Source organism: Neolamprologus brichardi, chromosome 4 (genome assembly GCF_056152115.1).
Source record: "Neolamprologus brichardi isolate AB-2024 chromosome 4, ASM5615211v1, whole genome shotgun sequence".
Lineage (NCBI taxonomy): Eukaryota > Metazoa > Chordata > Actinopteri > Cichliformes > Cichlidae > Neolamprologus > Neolamprologus brichardi.
The window spans coordinates 10523271-10547683 of record NC_142107.1 but is presented as its reverse complement, the minus strand read 5'-3'; the positions used below and the strand labels follow the sequence as shown (position 1 = coordinate 10547683).

Here is a 24413-nt window from a genome sequence, read left to right as displayed (position 1 = left end):
TATTACAGGTGGATTTTTGAGAGATTTCTCGTGTCAAGCCTGATTTTAAACTGCCTGTGACAGCACAATGTAATGGCTGAATTGTGGGTGTCCTACTTAAGAATGAGAAATGGAGCTTTTCAGCTGCTGACAACTCATGAGGGTATTGCAGGCTCTCATTACCACCACTATTGTTGAGTGTGTGTCTGATCACATGCTCAACAAGCTAGATATAGGGGGGGGGAAATGGCACATTTCAACACGAAGAACCATTGTTTGAAAACCGCCCCCTGTTATTTTATGTCATTAATATGCTAATGAGCCCCTGTGTCAAGCCTCTATTGTGCAGCACTTCACTGTCAAAAATGAGCCGCAAAGAAAGGAGATGAAATATTTCGAGCTGTTTATTGGGCTGGAATCGTTTAATGATGTTGGTTTTGCAGGCTGTGTTGATACTGTGAGTCTACTTGGTAAATATTGAATAAAAACATAGATGTGAATGTAATTTAAATAGTTTTTCTAAATGCCCTGAAGGCTTGCAGCAACTTTAAGGAGCAATCCATGAATAGAAATTCAAAATCTAGGTTGCTTCCCTACATTTAGGCCTCTTTAATGCTGGCAGTTTGTCCTGTCCCTGTGAACAGAATATTACAGAAATATCTTAAAGGAACAATGGATTTGGGAGATCACGGTCACAAGCCTTGCCAGGCTTCAAGCTATGCGCTTGTAGCTGAGCCAAGCTAGTTCTGACCAATAACAACCTTCCTACTGGCCAGCAAGGTTACACAGCTATGGTCCTGCTTTAGGTTTTCCATTACATCATTTCAATAGGCTTTTGTCTCACCATTTAAATCTGCCCAGGTTTAGATTAATTTTTCACCAAGATCTTGAGTTGATGATTGGAGACTCAGACTGCTGCCTATTCCTCTGCACATCCCCAAAGATTCATAATGGGATTGAGGTCTGTACTCTGTGGTGGGAAAAAATCCATTGATGGAAAAACTTGGTCATCCATTTGCAATGGAAGACTCGTACCTGCTTGTTTAGTTAAATCCATGTGGTACCATTTTTTCTTTTGCCAGGCTGAAGGCCTGTTAGGCCTGTGCATTGGCTGGTTTCTGTATTTTTAGACAAAAGCTACGACCATTAAGTTTGCAAATATTATTGCTTAAATTTGTTTTGCTGCTCAGCTAATAGCAAAAGGTCCACTAATCAAGGTAAGCTTAAGCAGGAATTACATTTCCCACGTCCACTAGTCCACAATATGGACCACAGATTTCATCATCAGATGGTTAGCGTAAGGATCCGTACAGACGTCCGTGTGCCTGCCTGTTTTTTGGGACCACGTAGACTAGTCCACAGATAATTTACATTACAGTGCAACTATGCCTGCGCCCCAGGCAGTGGACTTCAAGTGGAGGTAAAAAAAATAACAGGATGAGCACTCGGCAGTCAGGTTTCCAGCTGTCCATGTCCACAGTGGAGTATTATCTAAGCTTAAATCATTAATGGCTGTATAGTAGTGAAGGTAAATGTGATGTGTGGTGCCCCTCCAATGATTCCCAGTCAGCAGATAGCATTAAGGGAGTGGATAGCTCTACATTAATTGGGTAAAATATTAGATTGAATGGATGTGTTTTCTGAATTCCTGCCTAGCATATCAAAAAGAGCATGCTCTTTTCCAAAATGTTTCAACAACTTTCCATATTGGTCCTGGCACATCAAGTTAGGACAAGTAGTCACTTGGAATCAAGTGTCCACATAGGAAAAAATACACACTTATGTGGTAGCTAGAAACTGTAGAAAGTCAGTGACATTTGGGGATTTCAAGCAACAACCAGTGGGCAGGTCCCCAAATGAAACATTTCTTAACTTTAAGGTTAAGAGACAGGGTGGCCCACTAATTGTCAGTTGCACTTTTACTTGTCGCCCAATGTGGGACGTTCACACATGAAGCAATTCTCTTGTTGCGCATTGCTTTATCGCCAATGGTCGGTTGTGAGCAGAAATTCCAGGAAACTTTTGCCTAGGTAACTTTTTAATCTATTTGTCATCTTATCACATGTCAATCATCTGTTTGCTTGTTGAAGTTGTCAAATGTTACTGACTCTCTGTGGTCTCTGGTAACCAAATCAGCACAAATCACCTCCCTTAACGCCCACTCGCATCCTGATTCTTCTGACCTGAGTGGGGCTTGGTTTCACAATGAGTTCACCTGAAACCTTTCTGTCCTGATTGTGACCTACACCCTTTTTTCACACCTTGGTTCATGTGATTAGGTAGAGCACAGGCGTTGAACTCCAGGCCTCGAGGCCTAGTGTCCTGCAGGTTTTAGATGTGTCCTTGATCCAACACAGCTGATTTAAATGGCTAAATTACCTCAACATGTCTTGAAGTTCTCCAGAAGCCTGGTAATGAACTAATCATTTGATTCAGGTGTGTTGAAATAGGGTGATATCTAAAACCTGCAGGACACCGGCTCTCGAGGCCTGGAGTTCGACACCCCTGAGTTAGAGGATCATTAGGGGGTCCATTGTCCCTATTGGGGGGACAGTGGACCTTAGAACTGAATAAGCTTCTCGGATGACAGGTGAAGCGTCTTGAAGCAATTTAAAGAATTCCAGATGCTTTTCTTTCCAAGCTCCTTAGACTCCGGTGTAGACACAGCTCTTAATTTTTGTCAGCTTCAAGGTGACCAACTGAAGAGACTACCAATAAGAAAGATGAAGAGTGAAGCTGAACATGAATGGTTGTGCCTGTCCAGGATGTACCCTGCTTCTTGGCCTAAGACGCCGGGGATTGGCTTCAACTCCCCTGTGACCCTGAACTGACAAAGCAGTTAAGAAAATGGATGTACATTCTATACTTTGTCAAAAATCACTGTGACATTTTAGCACTCAGGAACACATTTCACTTTTGATCTGATACTTTAGTAAGTTGGGAAGTGTTTGCTACCTACAATATATTATATAAGTCTGACAGACGATTCATACTGCAGTATGAATCGTTGGTGGAAGGTGTGCAACCTGAAGGCTGTAATATTAGTGTCTATTTCTGTCCTACTTTTTTTCCAATCTAATTTCCTTGTGTGACTTTCAGTTACTAAGTGTGTGAAACCTAACAAAAACTGGCACTGTATCTACTGCTCTCAGCCACAAACAGCAGCACTACTGTTTAATGTTTCAGCAATATAGACAACTTATTTGTGACAGTCAGCTTTATCCACAGAGACACACATTTTTCTGTCTTTTTTTTTTTCTGCCCCTCACGTCTCCCCCTATTCCCTCCGTTTCTCCATTCATCGTGTAATTGGATGGATTATGACTAATGCCAAATCCTCCAGCTGTTTTCGGGTCATCAAGCAGCTTTTACATGGATTATAAATAACTTAATATGTTTGTATTGGATGCCTGCATGTTTGTGTGCATTCAGTCAGGATTGCACGTTCGTCTGCCTTTTGATCTGTCAAATTGGGTAAGACGCTGCCAGATTTGGATATCTATCCCAAATCTGTTCTTTATCGAAGCGAAGTGTCAAACCAGCTATTTGAACAAATCAGCTGCTTGAAATGTTGGTAACAGGCACATGCTCATCTCAACACTCAAAGAGAACATTAAAGTTGGCTTAAGTTGTCAGGAGAAAGTTTATTGATGTTGACAACCATAATCAGAGTTTATTAATTGATCGGGCACATTCGCATCTTAGACAGCACAATCCCCAAAATGACCAACTGATGTGCATCACATTCTCTTTTTCACATATCTCAGAAGTTTTACATCTAAGATCTAGTTTTTGCCGTTTCTTTTTCTAGTTCTGTGGCTTTGTACCCACACATCCTACACACACGCGCACACACACACAATGAACACAGTTCGCTGACAGCCTTGTGCTAACAAACCCTCCACACCACACACTCCTCAGAGAGCACGATTACAGAGCGAGAAGAAGCTGCCCTCCCTAACAAAAGGATGCAGACACGAGTGCAGAGCAAGATGAAAGCTTCTCGGTTGGCATGGCAACCATCCGATCATCTGCCGCACGGCGAGGTTGGATGTTTGACGTGTCGATGGTGCATTCTGGGTTACAGAGACGGAGGATGAGAGGGAGAGGTGAAGAAAACTGGTTTGATCCAGCTCAGTTGAGCGTGTGCTCTTTATCTCGCTTGGCTTTTATTTTATTGTTGTTTTACGTCTTTCTTTAAGAGAGAGCTGCATGATTCAGCTCACCATCAAACCGCTCCTCAGTGTTTCCTCTGAGCTCAACTGGAGCTCATCAAACTACCAGCTCGTGTACTGTCAGACCCTGGAGGTGGACTGTGTTAAGCTCTGTGTGCTTGTGTGTTTTATATGAGAATGTTACACAGCAAGTGTTGTTGTTGTGCAAACGTGCTGGTGTGTGAGACGGGCAGTGGTGATCACTGCTGATGTGAATGCCCAAAAATAGTCAGTAAAACTGAATGTGACATGTCCATTATGTCCATGTCCACACTCAGGTTTAACATTACAAAGGTGTGATGCAAAAGTGGGGGGTACAGTATCAAAAGGACGTTTCACTTTTGCATTTGGGGGCTATTTAACTTACATAACATGTCTTATTTTAGACTTTTGCAAAGAAAATGTTCAAAAATGTCTTTATTTTAAAATACTGTCTTGTCTGTTGTCATACATTTACCGTTACACTTTGCTAGTACTGGGCTGGACCCCCTTTTTTCCATAAATTTGTAGATTTTACAAGGTGCTAGAAACGTTCCTGTGAGATTTTGGTCCATTTTGACATGAGAACATCATACAGTTGCTGCAGATTTGTTGGCTGCACATCCACAATGTGAATCTACTGTTCCGCCACATCCCAAACAGGGGTGCACATAAGTGGTCCGCAGGTGCGCATTCGCTGTCAAAATAAAAGACGCGCACCAGATAAGAAGTTGCAACGCGCGTTTGCGTGCATATAAAAGGCACTGTTTCACGGCACATTCTGCACCACCTCTCTGTGCATTCATCATTTGTTTGAAGCCAGCTCACCTCCTGCAACCACTTCTCCGAGAATACGCGCTTCTTTTGTGGTTCGAACTCCTTCTGACATTTCTTTGGAGGTGGAGGAACACCAAAGTAATTGGTTAAAGGAGCTTGCTTCTTCTACATCTTTAAGAGTTCTAAACAAATGTCTGTCCTCCTCCAGAAAATCTTATGTACGCAAACGCGCATTGCAACTTCTTATCTGGTGCGCGTCTTTTATTTTGACAGCGAATGCGCACCCGCGGACCACTTATGTGCACCCCTGATCCCAAAGGTTGTATTGAGATCTGGTGACTGCTTAAGTTGATTTGAGCTTTGTAGAATCTGAGCTGCTGGAATCAGATCAGAAAATGAATACACTAGAGTCATAAAGGGATGGACATGGTCAGCAACAATACTGAGGTAGGCTTTTGTGTTGATATTTTCTGTGTACCCATTACACCACCAGCACCCTGAACCATTGATACCAGGTAGAATGGATCAGTGCTTTCATATTATTTGCACCAAATTCTGACCTTGCCATCCAACTATTGCAGCAGAAATTGAGTTTCATCAGACCAGACAATATTTTTCCAATCTTCTTTTTCTCCAATTATGTTGAGCCTGTGTGAACTGCAGCCCTGTTTCCTGTTCTTAGTGAACAGGAGTTGTACCTTGTGTGATCTTCTGCTGCTATCGCTCATCTGTTTCAAGGTTCAATGTGTGCATTCAGAGATGCCCATCTGCATACCTTGGTTGTAACAAGTGGCTGCTTGAGTTACAGTTTCTTTCCTATCAGACTGAAACCATCTGGTCATTCTCCTCTAAACTCTGACATGATCCACACAGAGAACAGCCACTCGCTGCATACTTTTCTGACCATTCTTTGTAAATCTCTTGGGAAATCCCAGCAGATCAGCTGTTGCTGAAATACTCCAGCCTATATGGCACCACCAATCATACCAGGTGACTTAAATAGCCTTTCTTCCCCATTCTGATGTTTGAACTAAAGCTAAAGGTCTAGACCATGTCTGTATTCTTAAATGTGTTGAGCTGCTGCCATGTGATGGGCTGATTACATATTTGCATCAGCAAGCACTTTAACAGAGAGGCTGATGAATGCATATGCAAATAAGAGTTTGGTTAACACATATTTAAAGAATACATTTGAGAAAACCTGCAATGCAAAATACAAAATGTGAAAAACACATTAAAGCCCATTTTCTCTCTTTTTTCACACAATGAGCCCGAAATAAATTTGCCGTCATTTACTTTACAGATTTACCGAAGGGTTTGTTCGCATATCAAAAATGGATTTTTTTTTCCTGGCTGCTGACAATTATTTGGAATTTTTTCTGAATAATAAATAAAGATATAATCCCCTCTCTAAAAAAAACCCCTCTAATGTTGACAAATCAAAGCACGAATTCTGAATCTTGCTTCAGCCATTATTCAGATTTCTGTTTTTAAAACCTGTGAAATTAGCATACATTTAAAAGTCGAATTTCTTATTTGCATCTTTAAAAGAGCCGTTCGAAACACTTCGAAAAAGAACAAAAAAAAAAGTCATGTTCTTGGTAAGTAACCAGCTCACGATAAGCCAACACTGCAGGAACTACAAGACATGATCGCAGATCTTTACAGAGGTGATGTTAATTAATGCCCGCTCAATTGCCAACAAGTCTTATATTTTAAATGACTTGTTCTGTGCAGAGACGCTTGATTTTATGTTTATCTCTGAGACGTGGCAGCGTGAGAATGAAGTCTCACATCTTTTAGAGCTTTGTCCCGCAGACTGTTCATTTCTCTGTGCACCTCGGATATCTCGATGACGAGGTGGAACAGCTGTAATTTTTAAAAAGACATTTTTATGCCAGATGATCTCTTCGAGCTGTTACAATTCTTTTGAGATGATCATGATAAAAATTGGAAGAGATCAGCCCATGTACGGTATCTTAATTTATTGTCCACCTGGGTCTGCTGCATCTTTTCTGGCAGACTTGCAAGAACTTTTAACTTCCACTATTAAACTGGGCAAGGTCATCATTGTTGGAGGCTTCAACATTCATGCAGAAGACTCATCAAATAGTACCACTAAGGAGTTCCTGAGCATCATGGACTCTTTTAATTTTGTTCAGCATGTATCAGACCCTGCTCACACTGCTGGGCATACTCTGGACTTGGTCTTCACTTATTCACTACACTTACTTATCCCTTGACCACGTGAATTTAAATGACGTTGTTTTTAGTGACCATAAGTCAGTCTCTTTTAATGTGTCTGTCAACTCGGAGTCTCTTCCCCAAGGTTTTATTAGGCGCAGGCACTTTATTGATGACTCTGTTATTTCTAAATTTTCTTCCCCTTTCAGCCTTTCAGTCTGTGGCACCAAGGCTGTGGAACAGTCTACCTCCACAACTACGTTTGGCTGACTCTGTGGAATCCTTTAAAAAGCAGTTAAAAACTTTATTATTTAAACAGGCCTTCTGTTAATCAACACTTTTGAATTGTTTTGAATTTGCATTATTTATATTGTCTATTTTATTACTTAATGTTTTCTTGATTTTAACCTTTGTGCACAGCGCTTTGTGACTGCCTGTCTACAAAAAGCACTTAATAAATCTTACTTACTTGTTGTATGCCAGATATGGAATATTGTCACAAAAGTTCATGTCATTTAGTGAGCGATTTAGTAGCGATTTTAAATCTTGTCTTTGTCTGTTGAATATACTATTCTACAAATACTAATGCTTAAAACCATCTCTACCCATAATCCTTTTTAGTCTCCCATCTGTGCGCTGTAAACGGCCAGTCTGGTGTTGGGGGACGACACCTCCACTGCCTCGCAGAGCTATTTTAAGAACTGCTTGTGTTGCTTCTTCACTGTGAGAGTCAGGTCAGGGACTCCTTGGCTGATGTGGCTAATAAAAGCGGGCGTAGTCCGGCTTTCGTGTTGGTCTATGATCGTGATGACCTCTCTTCGTTTGCGTTCGACTCTTCTGATTTAGGTCACGGTGGGAAATGTTTGGATTCTTTCCCAGCTGACACGCTCTGACTCGCCCTCTGTGCAATATGCTGCATGTAAGCAAACAAAGTCCAGTACAGTTTGCGTAATAGGGCCAGGGTGCCCGTGATGACTGGGACCTGCATTCTCCTCAGAGCGAGCAGCAGAGCATGAAACAAGGTGCGTCGTGTGTTTACCTGCTCTGAGCTTTTGTGTGACTCTTCAGCCTGTAGTGTGCTCGGCGACAAAGCCTCCTCGACCTTTGTGTCTTTTTCTGTTTCTCTCCCTCCGCTCGCTTTAGCTGCTCAGACTATTCTCCCCTTTGTCTCGGTTTGCTTGCGCCCTACTCATCCAGGCAACTGTGCGCATCACAAGTCCACAGAGTGTGAGTGTGCGTGCACTCGTTAGTGAGTGTGTATCTCGGTTGTTAGTGACAATCAATTGCGCCATCATCCCCCTCCCCCGCCCTGCACCCTGCGTTCATCTCCGATCTCTCTGTCTCACTCGATTTATCTTCCCGCCGTCGCCCTCCCCTTTCAGTCCCTTCGCTGACTCGCTTCTTCTTTTGATGTCCTCTCTGTTCTTCTCTCGCAACCATTTTTCACCCAGTGGGCTCACGTCACTCCTGCACGCCTGCTTTTATTTCTTTTCTTTTCGGCTTGTTTATCTAAAGGTAAAATTTCTTTGCGGAAATGAACTTTGCAGACTTTAGGCGGGGTCACGCCGGGCTGTCCTGAACACCCGCCAGTCACCTTGTTCTTTAATTACAAGGATGCACTTAAGAGGTTGGGATTAACTAGGAAACAACAACAACTTGGTACTGGCCCTAAAAATCCAGTGTTGACTAAAAGTCCCACCTTTCCTTTAGCAGCCCACTTCTCATGTTCCCTTTCTGTGTCTAATAATGGATAGGAGAGGATTTCTGTGGAGTAGATGCACTTTGAATTGAAGCAGGATGTTGGTATTGGACAAGGATGTTTTTGTGTATAATATTGATTAGCAGACTCTACATTACAAAAACATTGCTTTATGTAGAAGTCGTCATTGAACACCTTTTACGCGGGCCGCTGTGCCCTGTGCCCTGTGCTGACATGCTTGTTGCCCTGTAGCCTGTTCAGCCTCTTATGTCATTATGTTACCTTGCTGCTTTTAACCTCCCTCCCTTTCTCTGAAGTCTCCATAGGGCTGGCTTGAGCTGATTAGAGAGGTCATGCTTGCTTTGATTAATTGGATGAGTCTCGTCTCCATGCCAGTCTCCTCTCGTCTCACAGTAGTGGCTAAAACAAACACACGCAAGCCGTTTAATGGCAGTGGAGCTTTGATGACAGGAAGTACCTGAAACTGTGGGTGTGTCAGCAAACACAGTGTTGGTGTGAACCTGAATAGCACTCATCTTAACAGCAAAACTTACGTCTACAGAGGAGAACAGTACCTTAAAATGTGTAGGTGCGTGCAAGCGTGCTATGTTTTGCATTGAGTGTGCGATTTTTATTTATTTATTTATTTTTGCCTTTTGCTGCTCCTTGCTAAAACCTGCCTCTGAGAAAACTTGGAAACGTTGCTCCCTGCTCACCTTGTCAGCCTCCATAATGCTTTAATTCGTCCTTCAGGCTCTGATGACAACAACAACCTCTCCCATCTCCATGACTCTGTCTCCCCACTTAATTTCTCTCCTCTCCATGCTCTCCTCTCACTCTCATCCACTTCCCCTCATCTTTTTCGTCCTCCCTGTTTTCCCTCTCCTCCTGTCTTTAAGTAAATTCTGCTTCAAAAGCTTGTCTCTGAAAGGTCGTCTGCTGCTTCTGCAGACCCCCCGTGGCCCTTCATCTTTCTTCTTTATGTTGCTCTTTTTTTCCCCGTATCTGTCATTTTTTTGTTGTTTTTATTCGATCTGCTGTGCCCCTAGCACCATGGCAGAACCAACAGCACACACGCATATACTGAAAATGACACACACAAAACCTATTGTAGCTCAGCCAAGTGAATGGCTGGCTGGGAAAGTCAAACGCTCTGTTATTCCATCCCGGCAAATGCAATCTCTGGAGATACAGTGCCAACCAGAGAGCCCCTAAGGGGCACCGAGGCTTTCTCAGAAATGCAGACAATCACACAAGCTAACAGCTATGTTGTCCCTCTCCCGTCCCTCCTTCTTCCATTACAGACCTTTTTTTTATTTATTTTTTTATTTTTTTATTTTTATCAACCAGCTGAAAGCCCCAACACCAAAGAGCCTGTATGGTGTTGTGTGCACAAACAGCATGTTTGCACATATGTGTGCTCTGACTGTTTGATCATGCTAACCAAGGATGAGGTACCAATATGGGCGATGTGGAAGAATAAACAAGCACAATAACTCAATAACGACCAGTGAAATCATTGCATGATGAACGACTGCGGTTCCACTGTGTCAACTACACAAAAGACGCCTTGTTTCTGTGATTGCTACAGCTGAACGGCCACTTTGTGGTGTCATTATGACCCGTATATTGTTTTGGATTGGTGAGGGAAAGTGTTTTTTTTTTTTTTTGAATGTTTGTCTTTTTTAAGGTCAAATAAGGTCAACCCTTTATAAAATCTCTTATCTTTAAAACTGGTCTTAAAATGCTGCTGCCTTTGTTTGTATTGGCAACGTTCAGGAAGTCATACTGGTATATCTGGATTCTAAACATCACGTTTTAGTTTGCATCCAAATATCATGTCATGTTTGAACTTTGCTTACCTGTAATGCTTTATTTTTATTGTACTGCAAACTTCAATGTTTAAAAAGAAATCTCATGAAAAACCGCCCAGAGAGTGAGCTGGCATGGGGGAGGTTTTGAGCTCTTGGAGTGCTCCTTCTTTTGATCCGTTCTCACCTCTTTTCAGTATTTAACCCGATGCATTCTTCCCCCTTTGGAGGGTGGAGTTAAACACAGCTGAAATGTTGACGGCCCTTCTTCTTGAGACTTGTGAGCTCTGAAGTACCCCATTAATCATGTTTCCATAGTGGGATGAGTGACTGGGTGCTTGTAAGACAGAGCGGGAGAGAGAGAGAGGCTTGGCCTGAGAGCAACTCGGTCTTCCGGCTACAACCTTACATAATGAGAGCTAATGGGTTGGGGAACATAGACATACCTGTCCAGTCCACTCACATTAGGGTGAACAGAAAGCTGCAAGGCTGTTCTTTTCTGTCTCAAGTACTGTGTGTACAAGGAGTGCATTTAGAGCTCGTGGGGGTCTCTGCAGTTGTCACATGAACTCGAGAACTCTTTCATCAACAGCACCTCGTGCAGGAATGTGTTCAGTCAGTTTAACTGGGTAGACACTTCTTTAGCTTACCATTTATTAGTTGAGGGCAGTTAGCAACCAATAATTTCATGATGCATAGTAAAAATCTTGAAGTGTTTAGCCATTAATGTATTTTGTGCTGTTGGGTAACAAATGTAATAGTTTAATCTATACTTTTATCTACTTGGCTGTCATTCTCTATGGGTGTCAGTTTTCTACTGCTTATCGACTACTTCCAGTAGTTTTCCGCTCAGACCATTTTGTTCAGGCCTGCTCAATTCTGTAATTAAATTGCAATGTAATTTTTTCCCCCATTGGTTGATCTCATCTTCCCACCTATCCCCTGGCTACTGCAGAAGTGGCCCTCAGGGTACTTATGCGTCTGGTTTGAAATCACTGATTAAATCGAATTGCCAATTTGTACTACAAACACTACAGCCTCCCTCCCCCCTGCACTGATGCACTATTGCTTCATTGTTTTTTTATTAACCACGTGTTCCCACTGTCTCTGTGTTTTTCCCCCCAGGCCGTGAGCCCTGTGCAGGGTGATGATGAGCAGTCAGGGCGGCAGCAGCAGGGGAAGTGGCCAGCATGCTGCCACTCCGCCCCCTCGTCACACCCCTGGACCCAAGCTGCAGGTCCAGCGTTCCCACTCTCGTGACACCATCACCATACACTTCTCTGCTCTGGGGAAAGAGGAAGACGATGAGGAAGAGGAGCTCTTTGGGATACCCGCTGGATCTGTTAAAGACAAGTCTGTCCTCGATGGTACAGGGGGGCTTCAAGGTCCAGCTTCAGCAGCTGATGACCGGTGTGTTGCTACAGGCTTGGAAGCAAAAGAGGAACTGCTGTTTGAATCTGCTGGTGCAGACACCCCCTCGGGACCTGCTGTTCTCCCAGTTTTATCTACCACCTTATCTGTGCAGCCCTCAGACCCTCAGCCACACACACACTCTCCTGCCTTGACTATTAATCCAACATCCACCCTCTCCTCCAATCCTCCTGCCAGCTCCTCCTGGCCGTCTGAACGGCTCCCAGTCAATCCTTCGCCCGCAAGCTCCAGCTCCTCTTCACCATGCAAGTCTGCAGCACTGTCATCCTCCAAGCCTTTTCTTAGTCTGGTTAGGTCTTTGTCCAATGAGGTTGAGTCTCGAGAAACTGTCCCTTCACTTTCCACCGTAGCACCAACCCACGCACGTCATCGACACTTAATGAAGTCTTTTGTTAAGTCTCTGTCCACGGATGCTTCCAAGGCTGACCATTCGGAAGGGCCTCTTCAGCATCAGCAAATACAGCCATCCCATCGGCCTCCACCTCGCAACATGCAACTCTTCAAACAGTTCTCCCAACCCCGTTTATCCTCCAGTCCCATCATCGTCACTCAAGCAGGTGGAGACTCTAAAACAGCCCCCTCCTCCCCCATCATGTCTCCAGATGGTAGGTCCTTCTTCAAAGTCCAAGAGGTGGAGGCCAAGATAGAGGATACCAAGCGGCGGCTATCGGAAGTGATGTCAGACCCTCTGCAGCTTTTTAGTAAGATAATGGGGGATGAGTCTGGTACGGGGTCTGCTGGAAGTGCTGCTTATCGTGCCAAATCGCTGTCCTCCAGCGCGTCGGAGCTCAGCGGAGTAACGGCGGTAAATGGACACGGAGAAGGCGGCAACAACTACAGCATCAAAGAGGAGGAAGGGGCAGAAGGAGAAGACGAGGAAGAAACCCCCACAGCTAAGGGCCCAGAGTCAGGTTTTTTCTCTTTCCCGTCACTCGCGCCAGCCCTCACCCAGGCCTCATCTTCTGCCCTCCACAAATCTCCCTCTCTCACTCTGGGCCGCTGTTCAATGTCAGCCCTGGTAGCTCGACAGGAAGACGAGGACTTCTGTGAGCTGTACAGCGAAGACTTTGAGTTATGTACTGACACAGAGACACCGGACGGTGATCGTTCTGGGTCCCGGCAACCCCATACTGGTAGCACTGGTTTGTGTAGTGAGCTCGATCCAGAGGAAGAGGGAGCCGAAGAGGAGGCCGAGACCTTACCCGTGACTGGTCTCATTATTTTAACACAGTTGGTGTATTGGTATTTGGTGCTTCCTGTGCCACCCTGTGTATGCTCAGTAGTGCACGGGATAATAGCGGGATTCGCATTGGCCTTTCTCGTGCTTTGGCTGTCATCCCCTCAGCCCTCCTCATCAGCGAGCAGTAAAAGGAGGCGAAGGATAGAGCAATGGAATGTGGCCCAGCTGGATATTAAGGAACCAGGAATATTCAAGGTAAAGGCAAAACATGTGACTTCAAAAGTAAACTTGTGATTAGTTTTTGCAAGTGTGGCGCCTATGTTCAGTTTGTCCTTACTCTGAAGAAGACTATATGTTTCTACTCTGTTATTTCAGTTGAATTGCCTTTGTTAACACAGTGGCCTTCGGGAACAAAAAGGTAGGAGTTTGGATGAGAATTCCATCTGTGCAGCCTCTTGGGGAATCACGAGGTTGTGTTACACTTCTTCTCCAGTGATGGCTCCAGTTTTTCTTTAAGCGAAACATTTTAATGACAGCACCTTATTCTCCTTATTCTCGAGTAACCTCAGAAAATCAGAAGAAAAATCTTTAGTAATTTGACAGAGTTATGCAAGCATGTGTATGTGTGTGTGCCTTAGTGGGTACCAAGCTGTTGCACAGGATAGCCTGATGGCTAGAGGCCACAGCTGTTCCAAAAAGAGGAGCTCTGCAGAACATGATACAGGCAGATGAACGACGGCCCCTCGGGCACACAAGTGTGGGGAAGCGGTCCAACAAGCTTTGTCTTTTTCTTCATACTTGTCTTTCTTTGGGAATACACAAACTCAGATGCCCCACTTTATCTTTTGCTGTGTTGCATAAATTTTAAGCAAGAATGTCTTTTTAAATCAATGGTATGTGATACATAGTGGAGATTCAATAAACTGCGTTTTTTGGCACTTTAATGATGGTTTCATTTTTTATCTCAGGAGGTTACTTAGTTAATTTGAGCAAATTAATTCTCTGGTTTTAAACTGAAAATCTGATGTGTGTATGAAAGACTGTGCAAAAGTCTTGAGAGGTGACTCGAGTTTTAATTCATTGTAGCTGAAAAGTCTTCTGCTTCTCTCTCGCAGGGCTGGATGAATGAGATCCACAGCTATGACCCGGAGACGTACCACGCCACCCTGACCCACTCTGTTTACGTCCGTCTAGAGGGCTCCGTCCTGCGTCTGTCCAAGCCCAACCGGAACATCTCCCGCCGTGCCACACACAATGAGCCTAAACCTGACGTCACTTACATCAGCCAGAAGATCTACGACCTGACTGACAGCAAGGTGCGGTGGCTTAAACAAGCCTTTTGGTCATGGAAAGAGAGGTTTTTGCTAACACCACTCAAAGACGAGGGGGAAATTAATGTGTTAAGTGTGTGTGCGTCTCCTCAGTGTATTACTGTGCTTGATGATAAGCTTAACATTTAGTGACATCGAGCACACGTCCCGTCACATTTGCCTTTGCCCGACTGCATGCTCGCTAATAGGTCATGCTCAGTGACAATCACAGCTTGTGACTCGTACACTGTGTGTAAACGCAGAGTGAATATCACAGGTCACTGACCTTATATACACAGTTGTGTATCTTGTGTACTAGCGCGCTGATTCAACAGTTTTGCATATCTCAAGGCACAGCTGACATTTCTCATGTCAGTGTATCACAGGGCAAAAGGTTTCATCATGCACCCTTAACCTACTCTTCTTCTCTGGTTTCCTTAAGTGCCCTTTCTCAGTTATTATTGTAGATACTTAGTGTGTAGTTTATTCAGACACTTGTACAGGAAAACCATCCCTGAAGGTCTAATTTCTGCTCATGGTGTTATTGTTTTGAGTAATCTGAGATCCAATACCGCTCCAGCCCATTACGACCACAGGGATGAATGAAGTGCTGCTGTCTGTATTAGAGAATTGTTGGCCCATAGCAAGAACAAAAGCAGAAGTACATGAACCTTTCCAGCCCTGAATGGTGCCAAATCTTGGTTACTTATCAACAGAAAACAGGCATATTCTTACATTTATTGCCACCAGTTGTTTCCACTCATACCCTCAGGTATCAATCTGCCGCATAAAAATGTGAACACTTTTTCTCTTTATCCTTTTTTCTTTATAATCATTCTGTTGCCCTAGAAACACCCATAAAGAAATAAAGAAATCAGTTGTGTTCATGAGATTGATTTAGTGAAGTCAGTCTTTATACCCCACAGATATACCTGATGCCTCAGAGCCTGGCTAGGAAGAGAGTTTGGAACAAAAAATACCCCATTTGCATTGAGCTGGCCAAGCAGGATGACTTCATGTCCAAGGCCCAGGGAGAGAGGCCTGAAGCTGGGGAAGAAAAATTGACAGTTCAGAGTGAGAAGGTGGAGAAAACGGACAAGGGTGAGAAGGCAGAAGGATCAGCGTCAGCAGAGGAACCCAAAAAACCAACCTTTGGAGGCGGGGATCTGACTATCTACCTTTTCGGGAGGACGGGTCGGGAAAAGGAAGAGTGGTTCCGTAGATTTCTTCTAGCATCCCGAATGAAATCAGAGGGGAGAGGTGGCAGTCTGCCTAGCATCTGCAAGAATGGTGAGCTTCAGACTCAGCTATGCACACTCTCCCAGATCAAGGTGCAAACACACACACACACACGTAAAGCATTTGTTATCCATGTTCTTTCTTTCTTTCTTTTTTTCACACACCTGTATTTGCACAGACACGCGCCATTCCTCGATGTCAGAATAGCCGTTCTATTAAGTAGGCAACTGCGCAGCAATCAGATCTGTGCATAAGCCCCAGCTTAGGGACTGCCAATCCCCTCAACTAAGTGAACCGATGAGTGTGGTGGGTCAGCAGGATTACAAGCACAGAGCATCAGCGTATTATAGCATCACTTTCCACAGTGGGATGTAAGCCTGTGCGGAGGAGGCCTTATACAAAGAGAAATGCCAAAATTGTGTGGGTCAGGAGATAAAGGTAGTAAAGGTAGGGCTGGATTACTGGAAAGCAGTGTACAGCATGCTAATTCAGAGTGCTGCAGTCTACTGTGAGAAAGGAATACAAAAATAGCTGACAGCTATCTAAGGCTAATTAAATTTTGAGCATTTATTATTATTGTATACAAATCTGGAATCACTAAAAATGTTCCGTGTTCAAGCGTAATTGTGTCAAAACACCGCCTTCACATCCCACATTTCTTTTCCTTCCATTTGTAGCCTTCTTACCCTCCCACAGTCGCAGTAGCAGCATTCAATCTGTCGGAGGCCTGGAGGCTGACAGCAGGAGCAGCAGCCGGGGAAGCCTGGAGGAGCTGTCTCAGTCTCAGTCTCGTCACAAAGAGACCACCGCCGCTCTCTCCTGTGGCTCTACTGCAGGCTTGAAACAAAAGATGCTGTTGGACTATAATGTCTACATGGCCAAATACGTGAGTCCCCAGGTGCCGCCTAGAAGCCCGACTGCCACTGACAGCGCTGGGAACAGCCCGGATAGCAGCCCCCAGACTACCAAAAAGGTAGGAGACAGATGGATGCATGTCAGGCTGAATAGAAAAAGAGAGTCATCCAAAGTGGGCATCTATCAAAAGCCCCCCCTGGGGTCTGCACGTCTAAACCACAATATCAACTAAATCAGTCTGTTGTCACCTGAAGTTACCCCAGAGAGAACCACTGGCAACTCAGTGAATCTCACTGAAGGGTTGCTGGGAGCAAACTAAATATATCAAGCTCAAGCTTGATGCACAAAATGATTATAGATATTCAAAACTGCCATTCATACATGTATGTGTGTCCTTTAGCTGCGTAGGAGTTCAGAGGAGACTGCGGAGCCTGAGGCCTGGGTAAATGCATTTCTGGGAAGGATATTCTGGGACTTCCTGGGAGAGAAATATTGGGCCAATGTAGTCTCCAAAAAGATCCAAATGAAGCTCAGTAAGATTAGGGTGAGTAGTAGCAGTAGCTATAGTTATTAATATCCAAATGCAAGAAGATTTCATCAAGAGATAGAGATTTGTCTTTGCGTTGGCTGTATTTGTATCTTTTTTCGTACATGTTGTCTTTTAGCTGCCATATGTTATGAATGAGCTGACTCTGACAGAGCTAGACATGGGCTTCTCCATTCCTAAGATCCTCCGTGCCTCCAAACCTTCAGTGGACCACCAAGGTAGGAAGAGAAATTATATTTGGTGTGTTATTTTTTTTACATTTTTGTGGGTGCTTTCAAGATTTCTTATTTTTATCTTACTCGAGCCACTTATTAATTCTGTCTTTTCCCCAACCCGTCTTCTTCACCTTTCATACGATATCTCCATCTTATTCCTCTTCTCGCTAGATTAAGCCATAACCCCCTACCCTCCAACACTCTGTCCTTCTCTCCTCTGGAGTCCAGCCTTTCTGCATGTTTGCGCTTTTAAGCCACAGTAATTAAACTTCATGTCTTGGCTCCCTCTCATCCATTACTGAAACACTGACTCACCCAGCCTGCCTTGAGCCTGAGCAAAGGGACTAGTTTGACACAGAAACAGAGCAGAGATGTGTATTAATTCCAGCTGGTTTAAGGCAAAAAAAGAGATGATTATACACTTGCTAGCCATTTTGTTAGGTATTGTTCAACTGGTCGAATGCCTCATTAGCAGTGTTGGGGAGTAACGGAATACATGTACCGCCGTTACGTATTTAAAATACAAAATATGAGTAACTGTATTCCGTTACAGTTACCGTTTAAAAAGGTGGTATTTAGAATACAGTTACTTTGTTGAAATAAATGGATTACACGGCGGTACTTTCCTGTTTCATATTGTGGCGGGTCAGGCCTGTTTGGGTTTTGTTTGACAGCTATGTTCTGTTGTTCCAGGCGGCAGCGTTACGGTTGCCATGGTTACAGGGTGACGCTCTCTCTCTGCGTGTTTCCTGGGTGAGAGAGCGCCTTTTTGTTGTTGTGCTAAGCTAATAGGCAGAATGCTACAGGCATAGCTCTAAAGAATGTAGCATCATAGCAGTGTAGTCCGTGCTGCAGGGACAATGGACTGCCATACCCGTTATGTGTCTGTGAGCGAGGGAGGGAGAAAAAGGAAAAGTATACGAGCTGTCATCGAGCAAAAACGGGAGCTGGAAGCATGTAAATATAATAATAACCACTGCAGCCAAGAAGAGTGCCTGACGAGCCCAGTTGTAAGTAAGCTATTAAGACTCGACTGTACGCTGTTTGTGTTTTCCTCCGAAAAAATAAGTTCCGTTGGAGCAGCCTTTCAACGCCTCTCTCTGTGTCTCGCAAGCAAAGTTGACCCAGACAACGAAGTAAAGCTATTTTTCGGCTAGGAGCCCGACAGGGAACCGACATATTAGCCAGAGGTCCCTTTACTACAGAGTCGCGGACCTTCAGTAACAGTAATAAATCACAGCAATAGTACATTCACGTAGTTGTAAACAGCATGATAATATATTACGTAATCCAAAGTATTCAGAATACGTTGCTCTCATTGAGTAACGTAACGGAATACGTTACAGAATACATTTTGGGGCATGTATTCTGTAATGGAATACATTTTAAAAGTAACCTTCCCAACACTGCTCATTAGCCAATGACATGGCAGCAACTTAGTACATTTAAGCATGTAGACATGGTCAAGATGACCTGCTGAAGCTAAGGCTATAATTGACATGAGCTCACCAAAATTGGACAACAGAAGAAAAATGTTGAATGCTGAAGACTTCACTGGATTCAAATGGCCTCCACAGTCACCAGAGCTCAAGATCTCTAGAGCACCTTTGAAACCAAAATCTGTGAGGAATGTTTCCAGCACCTTTTCGAATCTGTCTCATGAAGAATTAAGACCCTTCTGAAGGCAAAAGGGGGTCCAACTAGCAAGGTGTACCTCATAAAATGTCCAGTGAATGTAAATGTCATGAGGAGCCGCCGTATTTAAATTTTTGTTTATCAATTTCAGATTAAGAACATTCAGCTTTTCTTGATCTTAGGTCTAAAGATTCTTGTTGTTCAGTTGTTGGAGCTGCAGCTCACAAATGTGTTCTGTCTGAACCTATACATTCTCAGATATATACTAACAAAGCATCATTAGCCGATGATGAAATGTGCGCTTTCATCCTGCATGAACTGAACACGCTTGTGATTTCTTCTCTTGTGATGATGGTAAAATTGAGGGAAAGGCAGCTTCTCAATGCCTTATTTATGGGGAGACATGGCTTGATTGACAATGTTTACACTGTGCTTCGATAATCGCACAATACACACAAACTTTGATGTTTGTCAGTTGTGCAAAGATGTGAAAATGAGCTAGAGGCTTATAAGAAACAAGTGGGTATAACATTATTGACGTTAGTGTATGCACAGAACCGTTTTAACCATTTTAGCATGCAAACATTTCATAATTAGCTGAGAGGAGAGTCGGGCTGAAGCGTCACTTTTGCAGTTGCTTGGTCATGCACATGCTGCACAAATGGAAGTTATTAATGTGGAGGCAAATTCACCACACTATATGTATGACAATGAGAGCGATTTAAAGGAATATCTAATGCAGGATTGCTGTGATATGTTTCCCGGTTCTACATCTGTCTGTGGTAGAGATGTGTTAGCTCCTTCAAATTTAATGAGAAAATCCAGACGGTCTCTTCCTGCTGTTTGTCTCGTGCTAGACAATGAGACACTGTCTTCCATGATGTGCCTTGCTGCTGTCATGTAGCTTCTCTCTGGCACTGCTGTCACACAGACTGTACGAATCAATGAGCATTTACAGGGAGAGGGAAAGTGAAGAGAAGGGAGGGGGACAGACAGAGGGGATAATAAACGTCAGTTACCGGCTGCAGACGTTCACTATGCAAACAGCAGGGGGATCGTAATCTGAATAATTCTCCTGCCGCCCGCTGAGGAGTGGGACGTGTAAACAGGAAGTAGCTTAATAAAGAACTGCTTCCTCATAGGTGACCTTTTTTTTTTTTTTTTTTTAGGTAGATGAGCACTTAAGTTAACCTTGCAACAATTAAACACAAATCATTAGGTTGTTATTGATTTTCCTTATGCTATTGATGAGGATGTCAGCAGGCATGGGTTTGGTATAAAAAACATTATAAGTCTTTATGGGTTTTTTTCTCAGGTTTGTGGTTTGATCTGGAGGTCTCCTACACGGGCTCTTTCCTCATGACGCTGGAGACCAAGATGAACTTGGCCCGTTTGGGAAAGGAGGGCGAGGGCCTTGGAGAACAAGGGAAAGATTGGTGAGGCTTTAAAAGTGCATTTCTTCTTTTAAGCAGAATAATGGAGCTAAGTGAAGCTCGGTCTGATTTTATTTTGTTTTTAAGAAGGCTTCCAGATTTTAGAGTCGTCCTCCACAGCTTGTCCTGATTCCTCCGTGTTTGTGTTTTTTTTCTTATTGTCTCATTCTCAGTGACAGTGCCAAAATAAAATGTGTGAAGGATTCGATTTTCTGCTAAAGAAAACCAGCTCTGAGTCGGATGGTAATCGGGTGCATTTGCATTTTTAGAGCCATATTAGTTGTCACATGTGTTTTTCACAGTTCCTCCCCTTTTGTCGTGTTGCCTCTTCCCTCCCTCTCGTTATATACTAATCCTTCCTGTGGATGCTTACCGCTATGGATTTGTCCAGTAAACTGGTGAGTTTGGGAATTGGATGCCTACAGTCGCTGTCCCTGAAACAATACATTTTGTTACCCATTCTAGTTATTGGATCTTTTTTTGAGTGAGATCGGTGGAGAAGTAGTTCCTGGGATACATTTAATGGGAATTAATAGTGATTGATAAGGGCTCTTTGCAAAGCCACTGGGGCCTGACTTTGCAACATGAGTGCTTGTTTATGTGTGCGTGACAGGTCAAGGCCACGGACATACTGCCTGGCAGACAGTGACGAGGAATCGTCTAGTGCCGGTTCATCGGACGAGGAGGATCCTCCAGAACTCCTCAGTGACAAACCTGTTCTGCCTGGAGCAGAGGGGTGAGCAAATGTCTCTTTCTAACAACATTAGTACACCTCTGAATTGAAAATGAGCAGAATAACATTCGTACTGAGGTTCCGAAACAGAACATTTTTCCTTTTTCTATCCAACCAGCCACCCACTCAGACATACATATTTGAAAGCTCGCTGATGATTTAATGTAGCACCCGGTCACTTGCACACATAGCCCCTCGATAGTGGGTGCTGAGTAGCAAGAGATGCCGTTATGAATTAATTATGAACCTGACTCACTCCTTGTCTCCCCTCCTCCTCTGTTTCCATCATCGACTCGCGTAGTTATGTGGGAGGCCACAGACCCAGCAAGATCATGCGCTTTGTGGACAAGATAGCCAAGTCGAAGTACTTCCAGAAAGCCACAGAGACGGAGTTCATCAAGAAGAAGATGGAGGAAGTATCCAACACGCCCTTGTTGCTCACCGTAGAGGTGCAAGAGTGCCGCGGGACTCTGGCTGTCAACATCCCACCTCCCCCCACAGACAGGATATGGTATGTTTAGGAGGATATGGAAAATTGCAGGATGAAGTTGGTGTGTCACAATCTATGTGAATGGCTTGAGATTATAGCACTGCACCCTCTGCTGGGCAAAAAAAACAAGACAAGCAAGTGATGAGAGAATAAAAATGTTTAATCACATCTAAGAAATGAGGGCACAAAGGTGTGTTTTCCATTAAAGATGTGGAACATTGAAGCCTTAAATACACACTGATTTATGTTTGGCTTAATTAATACGAACTTCTTTATTTGCGCCACTAAATAGGTGCTAAGAAAAATAACAACATAGAAAAATCTGTTTCTGTTGCATGCTATATATGTTTTGCATGTTTTCCTCCATGTTTTTAACCCTTTTCCTCCTTAAATACTGCTAATATGTATTTTTTTTTAATTGAAATGAAGCGGTTATTTAAGGAAAAACCCGTCAGTCGACATCTGTTTCATGAAGCTGGTCTGAAAATTCAACACGATTATCACAAACTTCTCCTTTTGGCTGTCAGGTATGGTTTTCGGAGTCCGCCTCATCTGGAGCTCAAAGCACGGCCCAAACTCGGTGAAAGGGAGGTGACGCTGGGGCATGTAACAGAGTGGATTGAGAAGAAACTGGAACAGGAGTTCCAGGTATACACTGGGAGAAACAAGCACCGGTGAAATCTAATCTTAAGTCATAATAAAGTCTACTTATTATCCATTTGCAAGTTCAATTGTTAAAAACGGGGAATTGCATGGTTTTAAATTTACACTCGCTGGTCACTTCATTCACTATACCTACTGAACTGTTCATTATTGCAGATATCTAATCAGCCAATCACATGGCAACAAGCAAATACATTAAGACATGTAGGCATGGTTAAGACAACTGGATGAATGTCAAACTGAGCATCAGAATGGGGAAGAAAGGTGACGTAAGTGACTTTGAATGTGGTATAGTAGTTGATGCCAGACGGGCTGGTCTGAATATTTCAGAAACTGCTGATCTACTGGGATTTCCCCACACAGCCGTCTCTATAGTTTACAGAGAATGGTCAGAAAAGAAAGAAAAATATTCAGTGAGCAGCAGTTGTGTGGATGAAAATGCCTTGCTAATGTAAAAGGTCAGAAGAGAATGGCTAGACTGTTTTAAGGGCAAGAGGACCTCAAATAAGCACTCATTACACCCAAGATATGCAGAAAGGCATCTCTACATACAGATGGACTACAGCAGCAGAAGACCACCCTGGGTGCCAGTGTGGTCAGATAAGAACAGCAAACTGAGGCTACAATTTGAAAAATTTGACAACAGAAAATTGGAAAAATGTTACCTGGTCTGACGATTCTTGATATCTGTTGCAATGATCATTAGAATCAGAATTTGACATGGATCTGTCTTGTGTTGTATTAATGATTCAGGTTGGTGGGCTTTGGGCTAGTTCTGGTTCTAGTTGCTGACCACATCCACCCCTTTGTTACCACAGTGGACCCATCTTCTGATGGCTGTTTCCACCATGTTAACGCACCATGCCACAAAGCTCAAATCATCTTAAAACTGTGTTCTTGAACACAGTTTTAAGCGACCATGTTCAAATGGCCTCCAGAGTCACCAGATCTCAGTTTAATAGGGAACCTTTTGGAAATGTTGGAATGGGAGATTCTCATCATTGATGTGCAGCCGATAAATCTGAAGCAACTGTGTGATGCTGTGATGTCAATATGGACCAAAGTCTCTGAAGAATGTTTCCAGCACCTTATTGATTCTGTGCCATGAATTAAGTTAACTCTGAAGGTAAAAACCGGGTCCAACCCAGTACTAGCAGGGTGTAATGAAGTGGCTGGTGAGTGTTCAGTTTGAATTTGACACTCTGTTTGGGAACTGAAGAATGGACATTTTATGTATTTAGCACATCCGAATACACCTTAAACCAGTGGTGTCCAAACCCAGGCCTCGAGGCCCGGTTTCCTGCAGGTTTTAGATGTGTCCTTGATCCATCACAGCTGATTTGAATGGATAAATGACCTCCTCAGCATGTCTTGAGGTTCTCCAGAGGCCTGGTAATGAACGAATCATTTGATTCAAGTGTGTAGACCCAGGGTGAGATCTAAAACTTGCAGGACACCAGCCTGGAGTTGGCCAAGCCTTAAACCAATGTTTAAATCTTTATGTAAAATACCTTTGGCCTATTTAGAATTACCACCCGTGTGTGCATGGGAGGAACATGTAGATCGACACAGAAAGTTTTAACCAATAGGTTTAAATCCAATATGTTGTTAATACATTGTGCTATTTTCAATTGAATATAGTTAAAAATAACCTCCAAATCACTGAAATCTGTTTTTACGTTTAACACAGCACCCTAAAATTTTTTGTAAACATGGGTGCATTTAGTGCATGATGTCATATCCTGTGGTATTTATCAACTGATGTTTGAAAGTCTACCATTGGCATGGCTGAGAAGCTCAAAGTTTACTCACCAAGGACAAAGAGCACCTCTGCAAACTACCGCAGCAAATAGTCCCTGTCAGGTTTACCACACATCAACATTTATCTCCGCCTCCTCCTCAGGGGCTGTAATTACGTTTTGGCCCCCTCCACAATGCTTCTAGTAAAATATAGCGCTGCGGTGCACACTGTTGTCATTTGTGAGCAAGTGTTTACATCTGGCTTTCAACAAACGCTGGACTCAGGGTTTACTGGGTTT

General features: G+C 43.5%; 1 protein-coding gene and 1 long non-coding RNA gene across 3 annotated transcripts in view; one reads left to right on the top strand and one right to left on the bottom strand.

Moving 5' to 3' along the window:
- Positions 1–24413, top strand: part of tex2 (testis expressed 2) — a 31641-nt gene that overhangs the window by 5121 nt on the left and 2107 nt on the right. The window contains exons 1-11 of one of the 2 annotated variants that reach the window (XM_006791488.3): positions 8095–8155; positions 11769–13509; positions 14370–14570; positions 15491–15854; positions 16481–16776; positions 17059–17202; positions 17324–17423; positions 20371–20491; positions 21102–21224; positions 21523–21732; positions 22239–22359. In XM_006791488.3, coding sequence (XP_006791551.1) covers positions 11791–13509; positions 14370–14570; positions 15491–15854; positions 16481–16776; positions 17059–17202; positions 17324–17423; positions 20371–20491; positions 21102–21224; positions 21523–21732; positions 22239–22359 — 3399 coding nt within the window. In that variant the 5' untranslated portion in view covers positions 8095–8155; positions 11769–11790. Of the gene's footprint in view, positions 1–8094; positions 8156–11768; positions 13510–14369; positions 14571–15490; positions 15855–16480; positions 16777–17058; positions 17203–17323; positions 17424–20370; positions 20492–21101; positions 21225–21522; positions 21733–22238; positions 22360–24413 lie in introns of those variants that run through there. The other variant, XM_006791487.3, reaches the window with a different exon arrangement.
- LOC118454203 (uncharacterized) lies at positions 15457–18112 on the bottom strand. The gene is made up of 3 exons (XR_004843651.2): positions 16490–18112; positions 15715–16195; positions 15457–15611 (listed from the first exon to the last, which is right to left on the bottom strand). It is a non-coding gene; the product is annotated as an uncharacterized LOC118454203 (long non-coding RNA).